Source organism: Colius striatus, chromosome W, assembly GCF_028858725.1.
Source record: "Colius striatus isolate bColStr4 chromosome W, bColStr4.1.hap1, whole genome shotgun sequence".
In the NCBI taxonomy this organism is placed as follows: Eukaryota; Metazoa; Chordata; class Aves; order Coliiformes; family Coliidae; genus Colius; species Colius striatus.
Genome location: NC_084789.1, coordinates 21,090,318 through 21,104,473, shown reverse-complemented (window position 1 = coordinate 21,104,473; position 14,156 = coordinate 21,090,318). Strand labels below are relative to the sequence as shown.

Below are 14,156 nucleotides of genomic sequence, written 5' to 3'. Positions count from 1 at the left end.
TAACCCACCTTTACACCATGGCTACATGGAGGGTGAATTTGGCAAGCCAGACATTTAAGTCAGCCCAGAAAATCAACCCCAAAATGTTACACTGACAGCACTTCACTGATGATAGAGCAGTGGGGCACCATCCAGCTAACTACCACCAGACAGATGGCAGGAGTACTTTGTTTAATTACTTCATTTCTTTCCCTTTTCATCTGGCCATGCCACTAAAGACACTGGAAATAAAGAAGACTAGTTCACATCCTCATGGAGAGGCAGAGCTTAATACCTGTATATAAAATGGTCCTGGCTCCTGAGAGATCTGGTTGACAGCAAACTAAACATGAGCAGCAATGTGCCCTCGGGGCCAAGAAGGCCACTGGCATTCCAGGGGGCGTGAAGAAAGAGTGTGGGCAACAGGATGAGGGGGGAAATCCTCTCCTTTTGCCCTGGTGAGGTCATATGTGTGTCCAGTTCTGAGCTCCACAGTCCAAGAGTGATAAAGAACTTCTGGAGAGACATCAGTGGAGAGCTACCAAGATGCTGAGGGGACTGGAACATGTGTGTGAGGAGGAGAGGCTGCAGGACCTGGGGCTGTTCAGCTTGGAGAAGAGAAGGCTGGGAGGGGTGTGGGGAACCTTGTCAATACCTAATGCTGATCAATACCTAAAGGGTGGGTGTTGAGAGAATGGGGCCAGTGTTTGTTGTGTGGTGGTCAGTGATAGGACAGGAGGCAATGGGCACAAACTGGAACACAGAAAGTGCTACTGGTACAGAAGGAGAAACTCCTTTGTTGTCGAGGTGAGGGAGCCCAGGCTGCCCAGGGAGGGTGTGGAGGCTCCTTCTCAGGAGGTTTCCAAACTCACCTGGACACATTCCTGTGCCCCCTGAGCGAGGGGAACCTGCTTTAGCAGGAGCTTGGGCTGGGTGAACTCTAGAGGTCCCTTCCAATCCCCACCATTCTGAGATTCTGTGACTTTCACAGGGATGTGGCCCAATTGGCTGCAGTTCAAGCTCCCACCCCAGAGAGCCTTGAGGCCTCTGCCCTGCTCCTACCTCGCAGGTCCTGCTGTGTGCGGGCACCAGCCATGCTCTGCCGTGGCATTCGGAGCGAGGTCCGCAAGGGAGTGTATTGCTGCTCGTCCAGGTAAGCGAGATCTTCTAAGTGGGCTGAGCTGGTGGCTGTCATGAGAAAGCAAACAACTACATCAACACTTGGGAGTTTTTATGGTCTTAAAGTCAAATCCACAGAGATGGAACCACATGGAGTCAACACAGCTATGAAGAATCAAGTTGTATTTCCCCTAGCAAGGAGCAAAGAATTTAGTAACTTGTTGCTCTGCTTTGTTCTCCTGTTGATGTTGACAAATAAATAAGACACATAAGAGTCTCCCATGTCAAATCTAAAGTTCTCCCAATCACAAAACTCACTCAAGCACGTGTGTGCAAAGCTTGACAGAGACACTCAACACTTCCTACTAAGTGAAGGAGAACTCAAGAGTGCATTTCATACTGCAGCCAACCATCTTCTCATCATTTTAGAGCCAACGGGTATAAACTGGAACACAAGAGGTTCCAAAGAAAGACAAGGAAGAATTTCTTCCCTGTTGAGCTGAGGGAGCACTGGAGGGGGCTGCCCAGATGGGCTGTGGAGTCTCCTTCTCTGGAGACATTCCAACCCAGCTGGATGAGTTCATGTGTGCCCTACTGTAGGTGGTGCTGCTCTGGCAGGGGGGTTGCACTGGATGAGCTTTCCAGACCTCTTCCAACCCTTGAGATTCTGTGACTTTGTGGGTGTGAGCCTGGATTTCCAGGAATGGGCATGTTCATGGAGCTGGTAACCACTGTAGGCTTCAATGCCCTTCTTGCCCTGGTTATCACAGAATCACCGAGTGGTTGGGTTGTGAGTGGTAGGACAAGGGGAAACGGGTACAAGCTGGAACAGAAGAGGTTCCAAAGCAACACAAGGCAGAATTTCTTCCCTGTTGAGGTGAGGGAGCACTGGAAGGGGCTGCCCAGATGGGCTGTGGAGTCTCCTTCTCTGGAGACATCCCCAACCCAGCTGGATGAGTTCCTGTGTGCCCTACTCTAGGTGGTGCTGCTCTGGCAGGGGGGTTGCACTGGATGAGCTTTCCAAGTCCCTTCCAACTCTTAAGATTCTGTGATTTTAGAGCTATTTAGTTTAGATATTAACATTTATCTGTTCATAAAGGCAGAATTAGGGGCAGAAAAATGAAACTTCTCAACAGGCCAGCAGAAACACATGAATAAATGAGGAACATGTTATCTGAACTAGAGAAGAAAACTGTTGCCATGTGACTTGCTCATGGCAGAACTTCATTTTCTTTACAATGTTAGATTAAACAGGAAGAATTTCTGTCTCTGCTGAAGCTGCCATCACTACAAGAATAAGCCTGGTTGAAGGAGAAACTGCAGAGAGGATCTTTCTGTCTGAAACTAGCAGATAACACAGCATAAGTTCTTTTTTGTTCTGTTTTTTAACTGAAGCAGATGGTTTGTCTCACCACTACCTGAGTGAACACCTCCAGATGAGCTGGCTACTTCTGTGGGGTGGAGCTCTGAGTATTGACCCCCACAAATTCCTTTAAAATCAAATTCCATGATGGGTACTGCAGAATTCAGTGGGAAATGCCCCTGAATTGGATTGGAGGGGAATGACTAAAGTTAATATTGGCCACAAAGCTGCAGCAATTGAGTTTTCTTGGTGATGACTGGAAAGAAATCTTTGCAGATCACCAGCTCTGCTCTTCTCCTTGTGACCACTTCCAAAGTCCACATGCAACCTTTATCAATGGAAACCCTGCTGCTCAGTATTGGGCTGCTCAGTACTCTGTAGCCAATATTGCTTTTGCTTCTTCAGTTTTTGGTCAACTACCATAACAAGATGATGAGTTTAAACTGAATTAATTCATTAAACAGCCTCAAAGACAGCCTGTATTAATTCTTTGCTGTGAAACAAGTCAGTATTTTGATGCTCTGGAAGAGTAAGCTCATAGCACTGGGCTTTGAATCTTTCCTCTTTGTCACCTCCCACAAGATGTAACAATTCAACAAAGCTGAAAGGCAGAACATTTCAAAGCTGAGAGAAACACTTTTTCCTCAGACAATGCCTAATGACCATAAAAACCTTTACAAGATCATGTTGGGAGTCAAAAACCAAGCAAGATTCAGAGACTATATAACAAGGGGTGGCAAGGATAGGCTTAAATTTGGCAGCAATTTGTAATGATGTTCTTTCAATTGCCTGAACTCTGTGTAAGTTTTAAGAAAAAAGAGAGACAGAGAAAGGACAAACAGGAGCAAGAAAGAAAGAGGAGATAAAGCCATCAAAGCCTGTTATTATTAGTCCTCCATGCTTTTCTGCTCTTGTAAAGTTGATTAGCTGTTGGCTATGAAGGAGCAGATCAGAGCTGAAATGCTGCAATGAGAAAGATGGGACTTTGGTGTGGAGGTGATTTTCTTTAAACAGAAAACCCACTTGCAGCCTGTTCCCAGCCACCTCCAGCACTCAGCTTCAGGTTTCACCTATACTACAGTGCCACAATTTCTGTCCACCTTCTGCAGTGTGAATCGAGCCAGAGGATCTGCAGAGGAAGAACAGATGTTACTGCAGCAGTTTGAAAGCATTTCCAAAGCACTCTGGTGGGTACTTACTCCAGGGACACAAAGCACAAGCTTGCCCAGGAGCCTGGCATCACATCAGGCAGGTCTGTCCTTCCCACTCCAGCCTTCATGCCACCACCCACGCCAGCATCAGCAGCACGTCTGACGCAGTCAGAACATATGGCTCTCAGGCGAAGCAGGACCTTAACAGATAATCCTTACTTATTCAAGTGAGAAAAAAACCCCACCATCCCCTTTTCTCTTGAGCTGATTGGCAGGCAGGACTACGTGGTTTATTTAGGACAGCCCTAATGGACTGGGAAAGCTTAGAAAGGGAAGATGCAAGCAAAGGAGAGTCCCTTTAAACAAAAACACGATTGGAAACTAAACCCAAGTCTGAATGCTATTTGTAAATGACACTGCAGTAAGCTTATGCACAGCATTAGGATGAGGATTATCAGCCTTCCCAGGCATATCTCTTCTTGAATGGGAGTTATTAATGTGTTAACACACAGAGCTCAGCAGTTTTGCTGTGCCAAAGCTTCATTGCATACAAGAAACAAGCTCACTGGCTGAAAAGAATCCTGTTCCTCTATGAAGACACCACCCTTGTTCTTCACTAAATATCCTCCCAACTTACCCTGTTGAAGCTGCTTCTGCTTCTCTGAAAACAGAAAAGGCAAGAAAACAAAACTCCCCATATTGGTCTTGCTGCTAAATATATCTGTATCTATATCTGAGTGTGCATATATATCTCTCTATATATATCTATCAGCTGCTGAAGGACATTTTCTCCCTGTAAATTCCATATTCATCCCATTCCAGTCCCACTTTAATTCTATCAAGCACACACAGAGCCATCAAGGATGACCAGAATCAATCATCTTGCTGGTGATTTCATTTCTTAATAGGAGACAATGGAGCAACAAACTGATAAAAGCTCAGTTTTCCAATCTCTGTAACAGCAGCTAAACCACATCATTAGTTCCTCCCCAGTTCCTCATCAACAACATAACTTCTAGATACCAAATCACATTAGTCCTTGAATAGAGAATCAGTTTTACCACATGACTAGCAGCAAGAGTTGTACTTCAACCTCCAGCAAAACATCCTCATACAAACCAATCCTGAGCATGCCAAGAAGATACTGCAACCCTGAACACTGCATGTCCAAGAAGGAAGAGCAGCACAGATCCTGTTTCACACACCACCTCTACTGCCCAAATTGCACTTGACTCTCAAAACACATCTGACTTGTTTTAGAAGCATCAACCAATAGCAGCTCCACGCTTAATGGATGGTTTTCTTATCACTGCTAATTGTGTTCATTTGGAGAAAGAAACTTGATGAAGGGACTTGCTGGGGGAATCAAGCCCAGTTTTTCAAACTCTACCAGCTGGTCTGATCAAGCACAGCACTGACACATCACAACAGAGGCTAAAACCCAGCATGGTTGATCCTTTACTTGGCAATATTGGCAGTTGTGCTTTTTTCTCCTCAGAAAGTTACCTTTAAGGGTTGTTTTGGTGGTGGTCTTGTGATATTTCATCTCTTACTTAAAAGCCACAGCTAATAAATAAAGAGCCAAGTGCCTCACACATCCCAGTCCTACCTTCTCCTTACCCTCTGCTTACAAGCAGCAGGATTTTCCTGCTTATGATGCAGTGAAAAGTTTTCAACAGCAAGCCAAGATTTCTGGAGCCTAAATGATGGGCAATTGTTAATGCAGAGCCACACTTTGGAGATATCCACCCAAAGTGGCTTCTCAACTGTGTCCACAGCAGCTAGCAGCTAGGAAAGAGGGTTAGGAATGTTGGGACTTACATGATTATTGAGGAACATCATTTTGCCACCACTTGTTGTGTGATGAAAAAGCTCTTCCAATGCAAAGGGCTGAACGAGCTTTCAAAATAGCTCTGACTTATAAGGTGGATTTGGGTGAGCAAGACAAGAATGAAGTCCAAACGCTGTTCTTTAAACTTACCCAAAACCTGAAGTCTCCAGATGTTGAGCAGGTTTTTTTATTACAAATCAAGACAAGATAATCAACTCTGGTGCCTCCAAAGCAGTAAATGGCAAAGGCATGACAATCCAGCTGCTCTGACAGCGGCTCAGTGGCACTACTTACTGCACACCAGGCGGTTTCTGAGTCCTTACAACTTAAGTCCCTACAATACATGTGCAGCCTCCTGGAAGGAGAAATGTTTCATTTCCGAGGAAGAACTGCAATCCTATCAGTATGTTTTGGTTTTCTTATTCAAAGCCTGAGTTTCAACCTCCATCCTGTCTGTGAAACAAGAAGCCAGCTCCAATCCCATCATGGGAGACACTGACACTGTCTCCCACAACATCCTCATCAGAAAGCTCAGGCAGTGTGGCTGGGATGAGTGGAGGTGAGGTGGATGCAGAGCTGGCTGAATGACAGAGCCCAGAGGGGGGTGATCAATGGCACAGAATGGAGTTGGAGGCCTGTGGCCAGTGGAGTTGCACAGGGATGGGTTCTGGCGCCAGTCTTGGTCAACATCTTCATTAACCACCTGGGTGAGGGCACAGAGGGACCCTCAGCAAGTGCCCTGATGGCACCAAACTGGAAGCACTGGCTGATTGCCCAGAGGCTGTGCTGCCAGTCAGCCAGATCTCAACCAGCTGGAGAGTTGGGCACAGAGGAACCTGCTGAGCTTCACCAAGGGCAAGGGCAGAGTCCTGCAGCTGGGGAGGAACAACCCCCTCCAGCAGGCCAGGCTGGGGGTGACCTGCTGGAGAGCAGCTCCAGGAGAGAGACCTGGCAGTGCTGGGGGATAATAAACTGACCATGAGCCAGCAACGTGCCCTCGTGGACAAGAAGCCAATGGCAGCCTGGGGGCATCCAGCAGAGTGTGGGCAGCAGGGCCAGGGAGGTTCTGCTCCCCCTCTGCTCTGCCATATGTGCTGAGGCCTCATCTGGAGCCCTGTGTCCAGTTGTGGGCTCCCCGGCTGCAGAGGGTCAGGGAAGTGCTGGAGAGAGGCCAGCACAGGGCCACCAAGATGCTCAGGGCACTGGAGCATCTTCCTGCTGAGGAAAGGCTGTGGGCCCTGGGGCTGTTTAGTCTGGAGAAGAGGAGACTGAGGGGGGATCTCATTCATATTGACCAATATCTAAATGGTGGGTGTCAGGAGGTTGGGGCAGCACTTTTTTTCTGTTGTATCTGGTGACAGGACAGGGGGTGATGGGATGAAGCTGGAATACAAACAGTTCCATTTAAATATAAGGCCAAACTGTTTCAGTGTGAGGTGAGGGAGCCCTGGCCCAGGCTGCCCAGGGAGGGTGTGGAGGCTCCTTCTTGGGAGCTTTCCAAACCCACCTGGACACATTCCTGTGCGACCTGATCTAGGTGGGAGCTGCTTCCACAGGGGGGTTGGTCTGGATGAGCTCTAAAGGTCCCTTCCAACCCCCACCATTCTGTGATTCTATGATCCCAGATGTTTGTGCACCAAAGAAGAGCACAATGATGGACAGTGGCTTGATTCCCTGTTGGTTCAACAAGAAGCAAGGATAAAACCAGGCTCTCTTCTCAGCTTCATCATCATCTACAGCTGCAACATGCTGAACTGCAATCACCATGAGCTGCAAGATCCATTTCACATCTTGCCAGGGGTTCTATTTGCAATTGCCAGTACAACTATCCTGCCATTTCCCACCCTGATAAGCTGAGATTTATCTTCCTGATTTAAAAGTGAGGAATAATTAAAGAGATCTAAGGCCAGTGGAAGTAATTTATCTGGGAGAATATGCTTCATTCCTTTAAAAATAATTCCAGATCAATTTCTCTTCATTAGAAAACGTGATATGAAACTGTTGAAAGCTTCCCCTCAATTCTGAACCTTGTATTATGTAAGAAGACCCAGTGACTGCAGATAAAATGTAAGGGAGAACAAAAAAGGACCTTCTCAAATATTTACATACTGCAGATGAAATCTTCCCAAGGGAATGGCAAACAAACAGGGGGGAGAATTTTCAATGCACTATTTGAACACTAAACACCAACCACACTTGAAATTGGTGTTTGGTGGCCCAGGGAGAGAATGGGTGGACTTTACCAACTGGGTCTTCTGGAGGAGATAGGGGAAAAGTGGGATGTTGAAGAGCTCGTTCAATGGATTCTACCTGCTATTGAGGTGTTAACAAGGTATTCTCCCCATTCTACACCTTTAGATTCCTCACAGCTGTATTGATATATATGCTTCAGATTTAATTACTTAATTTTTGGCTGGATACCTGCTCTAAGTTATTCAAGACACCCTCACACACAAAATAAGACAACATTAAGCTTCTTTTGGGGGGGGTTATCCAAAGCATTATCATTTCACCTCTCTCCATGGAATAATTCCTATGAAGACTTGCATCTAATTCGGAGTTTAACCATATCCCAGAATGAAAGCAAAAAAAGGATAAGCAGGCAAGTTTTTTTACACTGCAAAGCAACTGCAGGGCTTGATGAACAGCACGTGCCCCACAGCCCATCTACTGCCAGCTTCCCCTCCTGCTTTTCCTTTAACATCCCCTTCCTCTCTCTATTTATGTATCTTTTCCCCTTGAGCAGAGTTAAAGGTGTTTGCCAAAAAGCTTCTGCTCTGCATGCTCTTCAGTGGGTCCTTACTGTGGTTTCACATCTCAAGAGGTTGGTCACTCTGGGTGGAATTGCTGCTCTCACATGGTTTATGTGACCTTTCCTGGACTCCTCTGGGGCCAGAGGAAAGCACAAACATATTTCAGCACTAAGAAACCCATTTTGATGATCAGTTTCTTCCAGTCACTTTCAGTGCCTGCTCAAACACTGCTGCTTGACCTTCTATTTTTCCTGACCTCAAGAGAGAGAGGTGTTTGCTTTTCGAGTCACATTTTATGACCTTACTCATACTATCAGCTCTTTCTTTTTACCTTGTGCAATGCAAAGGAGGCAGCTTTTCAGTCTATTCATTAATGACCTTGCAGAGGCACTGGCAGCACCAATCTGATGATACTGGAGGCAGTGGCTGACACCCCAGAGACTGTGCTGCCATTCAACCAGCCCTGGACAGGCTGGAGGGTTGGGCAGGGAGACATCCAATGACATTCACCAAGGGCAAGTGTAGAGTCTTGCATCTGGGAAAGAACAACCCCATGTAGCAGCACAGGCTGGGGAATGAACTGTTAGAGAGTAGGCGAGGGGAAAGGGAGCTGGGGGTGCTGGTGGGCAGCAGGATGAGCAGGAGTCAGCAACGTGGCCTCGTGGCCAACAAGGCCAATAGCAGCCTGGGCTGGATTAGAAGGGCTGTGGGCAGGAGGTGCAGAGAGGTTCTGCTCCCCCTCTGCTCTGCCCTCCTGAGGCTGCACCTGGAATATTGTGTCCAGTGCTGGGCCCCTCAGTTCCAGAAGGACAGGGAGCTGCTGGAGAGAGTTCAGTGCAGGGCCACAGAGATGCTGAAGGGAGTGGAGCATCTCCCTTGTGCTGAAAGGCTGAGGGAGCTGGGGCTCTGCAGCTTGGAGAAGAGGAGCCTGAGGGGTGACCTCATTCATGTTACAAACACATCAAGGGTGGGTGTGAGGAGGCTGGAGCCAGGCTGTGCTCAGTGATGGCCAATGATAGGACAAGGGGCAATGGGTACAAGCTGGAACAGAAGAGGTTCCAAAGCAACACAAGGCAGAATTTCTTCCCTGTTGAGCTGAGGGAGCACTGGAAGGGGCTGCCCAGATGGGCTGTGGAGTCTCCTTCTCTGGAGACATCCCAAACCCAGCTGGATGAGTTCCTGTGTGCCCTACTCTAGGTGGTGCTGCTCTGGCAGGGGGGTTGCATTGGATGAGCTTTTCAGGTCTCTTCTTCACACTCTGTGATTCTGTGAGATCTCCATAGGGAATCTTTTAAGTATCATCTTACTAAGTTAGCTTTTATCTTGCACTTTTTTTCCCCCCCTCACAATCCGACGGAACTAAATACTCTTTCAGCATTTTTGGGTTCTATCTTTCTGGAAATCCAAGGGATTATTACAGTCTCAAATAGCTTTAATATATTCTAGATTATTCCTACCATTTTACTTATAAAGTCCCTATCAATTAAAAAAAAAAGAGAAGTGTTTCCCTCAACTTATCCCTCAGTCTCTGGAGAGGAATGCTAGTAGCCTGAGAAACTGAGGTTTTCATCAGCTAAATTGCTTCAAACCAGCTGTAATGAAACCACTGTAGTGTTTTCATCTTGGAAATGGAAACATATCCCAGCTAGATGGAGGAGACAGTGACCCTTCATGGATTTCTCATGGAACTGGAGAAGATTTACTTAGATTTACCAAAGATTTCTGATATAATTTGCATTTAGTAGCTTCTCATTTTAGCAATGTGACACTGCTTGAATTCAGTTTTCAAGACAGATGGCTGAATTTCCTTCAAAGCTTTAATTCAGCCACGTTGGACCTGAAAATAAGGGGGAAATGCAGTGTTTTGCTGGAGGTTAATTCCTGTTCTCACTGCAATTGAGAGGTTTCAGCACCTCCAGCTTTGCCAATTGGGTTCAGCTGGATTTCCTTGGTGTTTTAACAGCTTTGGGGAGTAAATTCTTGTAAAAGTGCTGACTTTGGTAGTCTGAATGTACTTCATTTACATGATCATAGAATGGTAGAGGTTGGAAGGAACCTTTAGAGATCATTCACTCCAACTTGAGGAAATAGTTGTAAAGATCATGTTTAGTCCTGATAGTCTTATACTTAACTTGAGGATTCACCCAGTTTTGATGAACTCAAGCCCTAGTTATGTAAAATGCAATGTATTATCAGGTTAGAGACAAGGAAAAGTCACATTAGCATTTCAGGATGTTCAAGTAGGTTGTTTGTATCATTGCACCCAGGGAAGAGAAGATATTTTCTGTTATCCTCAAGTTAGAGCTCAGATCCTTTTCTCTTTCATTTAGCCAAAGCTAAACATTAATGCATTAACTTAATATGTATGTGTGGGGAGGGAAAACCCACTTAAAAGCAAATTAAAAAACCTCTTTAGTTCTAATTAAGGAAATTCCCTTCCTACTTATTCAAGATAAGGGAGTGATGGGAGGTACATATTATCTCTCCTGAACACAGCCTTCACAGTATGAAGCCACATTGCTTCATTCTTCCAGTGCTAACAGCAATTTTTCTTGCTGGGTGTCATTCAGAAAGAGTAACCCAGTAATCACCAGACTGAACACCTCACATTTGGGTGCTTAAGGGAAAAAGAAAAAAAGGCAGGAAATAGAAAGGAACAAAGCAATGGAGTCAAGGCAATGAGTGTCCCTGATAGGGGTGATGATGTGGAAGTATCTAGTTCACAGAATGACAGAATGGTGGGGGCTGGAAGGGACCTCTAAAGATCATCCAGCCCAAGCCCCTGCTAAAGCAGGTTCCCCTCGATCAGGGGGCACAAGAATGTGTCCAGGTGGGTTCGGGAACTTCCTGAGAAGGAGCCTCCAACACCCTCCCTGGGCAGCCTGGGCCTGGGTCCCTCATCTCAGCACCAAAGGAGTTTTCCTTATGTTCCAGAGGCACTGTTTGTGTTCCAGATTTTGTCCATCAACTTCTTTTCTCCAGGCTCAACAGCCCCAGATCCCTCAGCCCTTCCTCATCTGACATGTGCTCCAAATCCTTTCCTAGCTTGGTAGCCCAGCCTCTGGATCCTCTCCAGCACCTCCATGTCCTTCTGGTAGAGAGGGGCCCAGAACTGGACACAGGATTCGAGGTGCAGCCTCAGCAAAGGCGAGTGCAGGGCATTGATCAGCTCCCTGCTCCTGCTGACAACACTGATCCTGAGCCAGGCCAGGATGCCCTTGGCCTTCTTGGCCACCTGGGCACGCTGCTGGCTCCTGTTCAACCCACACTGCCAGGTCCCTCAGGTTTCCAGCCACTCCTCCCCAAGCCTGTAGCTCTGCTGGGGGTTGTTGTGGCCCAAGGGCAGGACCCAAACCTTGGCCTCATTGAAACTCATGGCAATGACCTTGGCCCAGCCATGCAGCCTGTCTGGATCTCTTGGTTTTACTTGCACTAAAAGCTTTGAAATAGCAGAAATAGCAATGATGTCTTAGAAAGGCACAAAACCTTGTCTTACCTGCTACTGAATTTGGCCGTGGCATAAGGTAAAGAGGAATCGACTGCACTGACTGAGACAAGACTGTCTCCAGGTTCCTCTCTGGGATTTTGTTGAGGCTGTAGGTAGAGGCTGTCATGTTCTCATCCACACGGTACAAGCAGGAGTCCATGCTGGATTTCTGAGACTGCCAAGGTTTCAGGTTTCCTCCAGATCCATGTTCTTTACTGCTCTCCCCTCCATACTTAGTGCGTTCCACATTTTCAGAGTAGCTTGTTAAGGTAGCTTAAAGGAAGAAAGGATAAATAAAGTGAGGAACAAAGACAAGAATGGCTTGCAAATACACTGCTCTACTAAGAGTTGTGCAAGGCAAGAGCCAACACTGATACTCATTAGATTTTTCCACATTCACATAAATTAGAGATTATGGAATTTCATAGAATCACAGAATGGTGGGGGTTGGAAAGGACCTTTAGAGCTCATCCAGTCCAACCCCCCTGCAGAAGCAGCTCCCACCTAGATCAGGTCACAGAGGAACGTGTCCAGGTGGGTCTTGAAGCCCTCCAAGGAAGGAGACTCCACACCCTCCCTGGGCAGCCTGGGCCAGGGCTCCCTCATCTCACACTGAAACAGTTTGGCCTTATGTTTAAATGGAACATTTTGTATTCCAGTTTCATCCCATCACCCCTTGTCCTGTTGCTAGATACTATAGAAAAAAGTGCTGCCCCAACCTCCTGACACCCACCATTGAGCTAATGGTCAATATGAATGAGCTCCCCCCTCAGTCTCCTCTTCTCCAGACTAAACAGCCCCAGGGCCCACAGCCTTTCCTCAGCAGGAAGATGCTCCAGTGCCCTGAGCATCTTGGTGGCCCTGTGCTGGCCTCTCTCCAGCACTTCCCTGTCCCTCTGCAGCTGGGGAGCCTACAACTGGACACAGGACTCCAGATGAGGCCTCAGCACATATGGCAGAGCAGAGGGGGAGCAGAACCTCCCTGGCCCTGCTGCCCACACTCTGCTGGATGCCCCCAGGCTGCCATTGGCTTCTTGTCCACAAGGGCACGTTGCTGGCTCATGGTCAGTTTATTATCCCCCAGCACTGCCAGGTCTCTCTCCTGGAGCTGCTCTCCAGCAGGTCACCCCCAGCCTGGCCTGCTGCAGGGGGTTGTTCCTCCCCAGCTGCAGGGCTCTGCCCTTGCCTTTGTTGAAGCTCAGCAGGTTCCTCTGTGCCCAACTCTCCAGCTGGTTGAGATCTGGCTGAATGGCAGCACATTTACTTATCATGCATTTACTTTCATGATGCTGTTTCTGCTTACTACGTCTATAAAAAACCTCCATTCAGGCTCTAACCTTTTGGCTCATGCTGTTACAAGCCATTTGTAATTGCATCCTGCATTGTATTTGAATATGCAAATCCAGACAGTGCAGAAATTATTGAGAGGAAAACCCATTTATCTGTGCTCCTCGTATCTTGTCATTTACATCATGGTTACCACCTTTGCAGAAGTTTATAACCTCGCCATGTCTGGCCCTGAAAAGCTGTAGCCATGGAAAGCCTCCACATGACTTGCATGAACAACCAGCTCCCGCGGATTCCTTTGGTCCAGAAATCCAACTGAACATCTCATTTGATTCGCAGCAGGTTTTTAGGAAGCTCTGACTACAGTCCACATATTCTCCCTTACATTATCTTATTTGACACATCAGGATTGTTGCTATATTGACTTTCACATTGGGAAGTGGCAATACCATACTGATCCACACCAAAGCTTCCCATCAGCATGACCCAGAGAGTTGTTCATAAATTACCACCTCACGAGCAACATTTGAGGAAGTAACATCTAATTTCAGAGAAATCATATTATCTGTAGCTACTAAGGTTGATGCAGCATGACACTCAAGGGCTGAGAAGTTGGTGATGCTTGTATACAAAGATTTGGTCAGCCCTGAAGTGGTCAAGCAGTTGGACTAGATCACAGAATCATTAGGGTTGGAAAAGACCTCTAAGATCAAGTCCAATCACTTCCCTCACACTGCCAGGCCCATCACTAAACTAACCCCCGGTCCTCAGCGCCTCAGCTCCATAGCTTTGGGATCCCTCCAGGGCTGGGCACTCCCTCAGCTCCCTGGGCAGCCTGGCACAGGGGCTGACAACCCTCTCAGGGAAACAGTTCTGCCTCAGCTCCAATCTCAACCTCCCCTGGGGCAATTTGAGCCTATTCTCCTCCTGTTGCTTGCGACTTGGGAGCAAAGATGGCCACCCCTCCTCCCCTCAGTCTCCTGTCAGGGAGCTGCAGAGTGCTCCTGTCTCCCCTCAGCCTCCTCTTCTCCAGGCTCAACACCCCCATTCCCTCAGCCCCTCCCCAGCACCCTTGTGCTCCAGCCCCTTCCCCAGCTCCTCTGGCTGGCTCTGGCCACGCTGCAGCCCCTCAGTGTCCTTCTGGCAGCGAGTGAGGGGCCCAGCACTGAACACAGCCCTGGAGCTG

At 47.4% G+C, this 14,156-nt stretch overlaps 1 protein-coding gene across 6 annotated transcripts in view; it reads right to left on the bottom strand.

Annotated features, from left to right (window-relative positions):
* LOC133628672 (protein TANC2-like) overlaps positions 1-14,156 on the bottom strand; it is a 300,674-nt gene that overhangs the window by 99,691 nt on the left and 186,827 nt on the right. For all 6 annotated transcript variants that reach the window (XM_062017099.1, XM_062017100.1, XM_062017102.1 and 3 more), the window contains 2 exons: positions 11,693-11,956; positions 1,042-1,167 (listed from right to left, as the gene is read on the bottom strand). In XM_062017099.1, the coding sequence (XP_061873083.1) occupies positions 1,042-1,167; positions 11,693-11,956 (390 nt within the window). The remainder of the gene's footprint in view (positions 1-1,041; positions 1,168-11,692; positions 11,957-14,156) is intronic.